Genomic DNA, 4918 nt, shown 5'->3' on the forward strand with positions numbered 1-4918 from the left:
GGGGGAGAGTATTTTCAAGGCTTGGACATTGCACAAATTTGAACTCAGAATGTAGAGAGCCAGAAGAAATGCCGCTAAGCATTTCGTCTGGCATGTAAACACTTCTGCTAGTTTGTTGCCTGGAAGCACAAGGACTCAAATTTGGGAGAAGGAATTATGTCAGTTACATCAATCCCAGTGCATAACTGGTACTTATTTAATTGACCCTGAAAGGATGAAAGGCAAAGTTGATCTCAGTGGAATTTGAACTCAGAAAATAGCAGCAGATGAAATACTGATAAGCATTTTGTCTGGTGCAGTAACAATTTTACCAGCTTGCTGCCTTAATAATGATAATAATAGATCAAGTGCTAACTCTGAATACTGACTATAAGTAAGTGAGGAATTAAGTAGACCTCCTTTGAGTACAAGAGAGTTCGGAAGTAGAAATGACTTATCTCCCTTTATATTATGGTTCCCATATTCAACACGGATTCTCCTACCTTTTAAGTCTTGGCTGAGACTGCAAGATTTACAGCCTTCCTTAACTGTTTCACAGTGTCAGTTAACAAGGTTTTAATACAAGTTGAAGTCACAACTACATGACACAGTTCTCCATCAACAAATATCTTATTTTTACATTTATAAATTTCTTAGCTTTCATGACTGAATTTATTAATAATAATCATCATCGTTTAACGTCCGCTTTCCATGCTAGCATGGGTTGGACGATTTGACTGAGGACTGGTGAAACCGGATGGCAACACCAGGCTCCAGTCCGATTTGGCAGAGTTTCTACAGCTGGATGCCCTTCCTAACGCCAACCACTCAGAGAGTGTAGTGGGTGCTTTTACGTGTCACCCGCACGAAAACGGCCACGCTCGAAATGGTGTCTTTTATGTGCCACCCGCACAAGCCAGTCCAGGGGCACTGGCAACGATCTCGCTCGAAAATCCTACAGGAGCCAGTCAGGCGGTACTGGCAACGGCCACGCTCAAAATGGTGCATCTCATGTGCCACCCGCACAAGAACCAGTCCAGGGGCACTGGCAACGATCTTACTTGGCTTGCCGGGTCTTCTCACGCACAGCCCATTTCCAAAGGTCTCGGTCCGTAGTCATCGCCTCGGTGAGGCCCAATGTACGAAGGTCTTGCCTCACCACATTAAAATACCAGTTTCTCTAAATTAATCAAACAGCCTCTATTTGGAATGTTTTCTTATTTCCTGTTCCTCTGATCTGTAATGTTTCTAGAATTTGTATGCAGCAGCTCCGCTACCTTTATGTATCACTGCTCCCTAAATTTGTACTTTCTAATTCATAGCAAAGCATCATGACAGAATAGCTTAGAAAGTACCAAAAAGGTGATGATGAAGATTAAGAAGATGACAACATAGCAATGAGGAAAATGATGGAAACAATGACAACAAGGAAAATAATGAAAGAAATAAGGAAGATGAAGAAGAGAGAGAGTTACTTGTATCCTGGTAAGTCTAGAACTGTGTGGTATTTCGGTGGTAACTTCTCCGGTCCACCACCAACATCAATATATTTCTGACTGGGAACGTTGTGAGACGAAAGTACTCGTTCACGAGCTTCCTCCAGAGTGAGTAACCGGGTTGGCGTGGATATTGCAAGTGATTTTGGGCGGGGCTTCTTCTGGGATTCTGCAATAAACAACAAGAACAATAATAATAATGATTTCAAATTTTGGCACAAGGCCAGCAATTTCGGGGATGAGGTGGGTGGGTTGTAAATCAATTACATCGACCCCAGTGCATAACTGGTCCTTTTTTTTAAAAAATGACTACAAAATGATGAAAGGCAGAATTTGAATTCAAAATGTAAAGCCAAATGAAATACTGCTAAGAATTTTACCCAACATGCAAACGATTCTGCCAACTCACTGCCTTAATAATAATAATAATAATAATAATAATAATGACAATAATAATGTTTTGTCACTCCATACCAGAGATTCTCAACTGGGGTCCATATAAAATTTTGTACTCAAAATTTATCCACACTAAATTGGTTACACTTCTATAAAATATTCTAACATATTTTTTTATACAATTCTTAATAATATTTAACTATAAAAATATAATAGGATTTTAAAAAAAATACTAGACATATGTTTCATAAACTACAAAATATAAATATCCACACTACCACACTTGAAATGTACCTGTTATAATTCTTTATCTCGATTTGAATGTACGTGAAGGTATTTAGAATGCCCAAACTTATTTCCGCAAATGTGTTAAGCACTGATGCTGATTATAGTTTAATCAATAAGCATAGGAGCGAGGTAAATGCCAGAAAAATAGTGGTGGTGGTCAGTGGGGCCCCATTTAAGCGGTCCTTCAGAAATTGAACCCCTCATGATACTCCCTGGGAGTTCATGGTATGAAATTCATTGTCATTGCTCCGATTTGGTCACCAATGCCATGTATTTAGTTTAAAGTGCAATAAAACAGTGGGGTCAGTGTGGCCCCAATTAGGTGGCCCTTAAAAAAATAGACCCCCTTAGGACATTCCTTGGAATTAGGAGAGTTGCTGGTTTGAGTTTCATTGTCCTTGCACCAACGGTCTAGGAGGAGTTAACGAACATAAAATCGTAACAGACTGAGAAACATCACTCAAATTTATATGATTGAATGGCCAGGTGGGTCCATCTGAGTAAGACAGGAATCAAAGAAGTCCATCGGTAAAAAGTGGTTGAGAAGCACTGCTCTATACCAGTCTCCCACCCCATCATACTGACCTTTGTCCTCAACTGTGTGGTTACTGCACACTGTGTCACACTTACCTCAGTCCATTTCCAGAGATTGACTACAAGATTTATATAAAGTAAAAGTCTCACAACTTACGTCTGAGTTCTGGTGAGGAGTAGGAGGGCATCTTATCACTAAAGATTAAGTCAGCATAACATATAAGGAATTCTGTGACTACAGCTTGAATGCTGACGCCCTGGAGTGCTGCTACACCACCACCAAGTTCAAGTTCTTTAGATCTGGAACAAAGAGCAAAATATTTTATGACAGATTTCATTCTACAGCAACCACACACACGTGTGTATGTGCTTTTCAGGTATTTTTTATTAAAGATCAAACATATAAACAAAGTGAGTAGCAATGGAACCATATATCATTATCATTTAATGTCTAAATGTCATGCTAGCATGGGCTGGACCAGTGGTTCCCAAACTTTTTCAGGCTGCTGTCCCCTTGAAACTCAGACCTCCTTCTGAAGCAAATTCAAAGCAACTGTATTTCACAAATAAAACTTAACCAAACGAACCCATTATTTTGTTGTTTTTACATGAATCACTACTCCCATTATTGCCCCACTTTTTACATAAATCGCTACTTCATTATCGCCCTACTTTTCTTCAATCTTTTGTGTTTCGAGCCTATGCTATACATATATATATATATATATATATATATATATAGAAAGAGAGAGAAATCAATGATTTTATATATATTATATATATACACACACACATACATACATGCATTTGTGTATACAGCTCATCCATGTGAAGGTACAGAGCATCAATAGATGTTGATGCTGATTGATTTGTAGCAGTTTTGTACCAATTGAGAGACCATAAAAGAAAGAAAAAAGAAAACATGACAAACCTGAGGAGATTTGGTGCCCAGACAATGGCCAGATTTTTGGAATGCATTCCTGTCTCAGTGCCAAAAGCTGCAACTCGAGCCAGATGTCGGATGAGGTATTCAGTCGTTCTACAAAGTAAAAAATAAGGTAAACATTTGAAAACAGAATTCATTTAGATTATTGATTAATTAATTGCATTTCTGCATTAGTTGACCTTAACCAGGTTGCCAGCCACCCTTTATGTCTTATGTTTAATGGCCACAGAAGATAACTGCAGAAATTTGTTGTGAATGGCATTGTTGAGAATATTGTCTATAGGATATTTGCAACGTTTGTCACGGTTCATTCTAATTAAATACTTAATTCAAACATAATGGATCAGTCCTAACATATATCAATACCTCCTTCAACCATAATGGACCTGTTCTAACATGCAGTACGATGAAGGACCATATCTCAGCAGGACCCTTTACAAAACCATAACTAATTTGTTGCAACAAAAACTTGTTTTATAAATTCTTTTTAATTGTGTCTTGTCGAAGCTGACAAGAGAGAAGGAGAGGAAGGAGGGGGGGTTTAGACAGAGATATACTTAGAAGGATAACTGTGACAAATCACCATATGTAGTAAGATTATAATAATAATAATTATTGTTAGCATTGGGCGATATGATGTGCTTGAGAAGACTTGTTGAGTCAAGTGAAATCGAAATCATAATCGTGGCCAGTGCCGCTTGCTGGCACCCGTGCTGGTGGCACATAATAAGCACCATTTGAGCGTGGGTTAAAAAGTTAATGCTAAACATTTAACCATGACAAACACAGAGAAAAAAAATCAAGTGCACTGTCCAAAAAGCTGGTCATTGAGGTTTGAACTTGTACCCTTTTTATCTGAAATACAAAGAACTACGACTAGGCAGCCAAAGCCAAAATACCTGTAATGCGGTGGGGGTAACTGCTGAACAACATCATGGATCAAATGGAGTTTGTCTTCTGCCTGAACAGCTTTCTGAAATGATAAAATTATTGTCATTGTCATCATTAATTTATGTAGCAGAGATATAAGTTTGGAGGATATTTACATACAGTCTACAATTATTAGCAACAGTGGGAAGATAGCAACACAAATGGCTTATTGTAAATATATGATTATCAACAAAGGGATGCTCTTCAAACAACTCTTTACTGATGAAACTTTGAAGTTACAGTCACTCTGTACACCAGTCTTATATGTAAGTATATCCGAGTTGTGTGCATGCATATACAACTCTCTCTCTCTTTCTCTCTCTCTCTCTCTCTCTCTCTCTCTCTCTCT

General features: G+C 38.2%; 1 protein-coding gene across 10 annotated transcripts in view; it reads right to left on the bottom strand.

Annotated features, from left to right (window-relative positions):
* LOC106869848 (uncharacterized) overlaps nt 1-4918 on the bottom strand; it is a 204614-nt gene that overhangs the window by 17275 nt on the left and 182421 nt on the right. For all 10 annotated transcript variants that reach the window (XM_014915761.2, XM_052975037.1, XM_014915765.2 and 7 more), the window contains 4 exons: nt 4539-4612; nt 3625-3732; nt 2851-2993; nt 1455-1644 (listed from right to left, as the gene is read on the bottom strand). In XM_014915761.2, the coding sequence (XP_014771247.1) occupies nt 1455-1644; nt 2851-2993; nt 3625-3732; nt 4539-4612 (515 nt within the window). The remainder of the gene's footprint in view (nt 1-1454; nt 1645-2850; nt 2994-3624; nt 3733-4538; nt 4613-4918) is intronic.

Source organism: Octopus bimaculoides, chromosome 20 (genome assembly GCF_001194135.2).
Source record: "Octopus bimaculoides isolate UCB-OBI-ISO-001 chromosome 20, ASM119413v2, whole genome shotgun sequence".
In the NCBI taxonomy this organism is placed as follows: domain Eukaryota; kingdom Metazoa; phylum Mollusca; class Cephalopoda; order Octopoda; family Octopodidae; genus Octopus; species Octopus bimaculoides.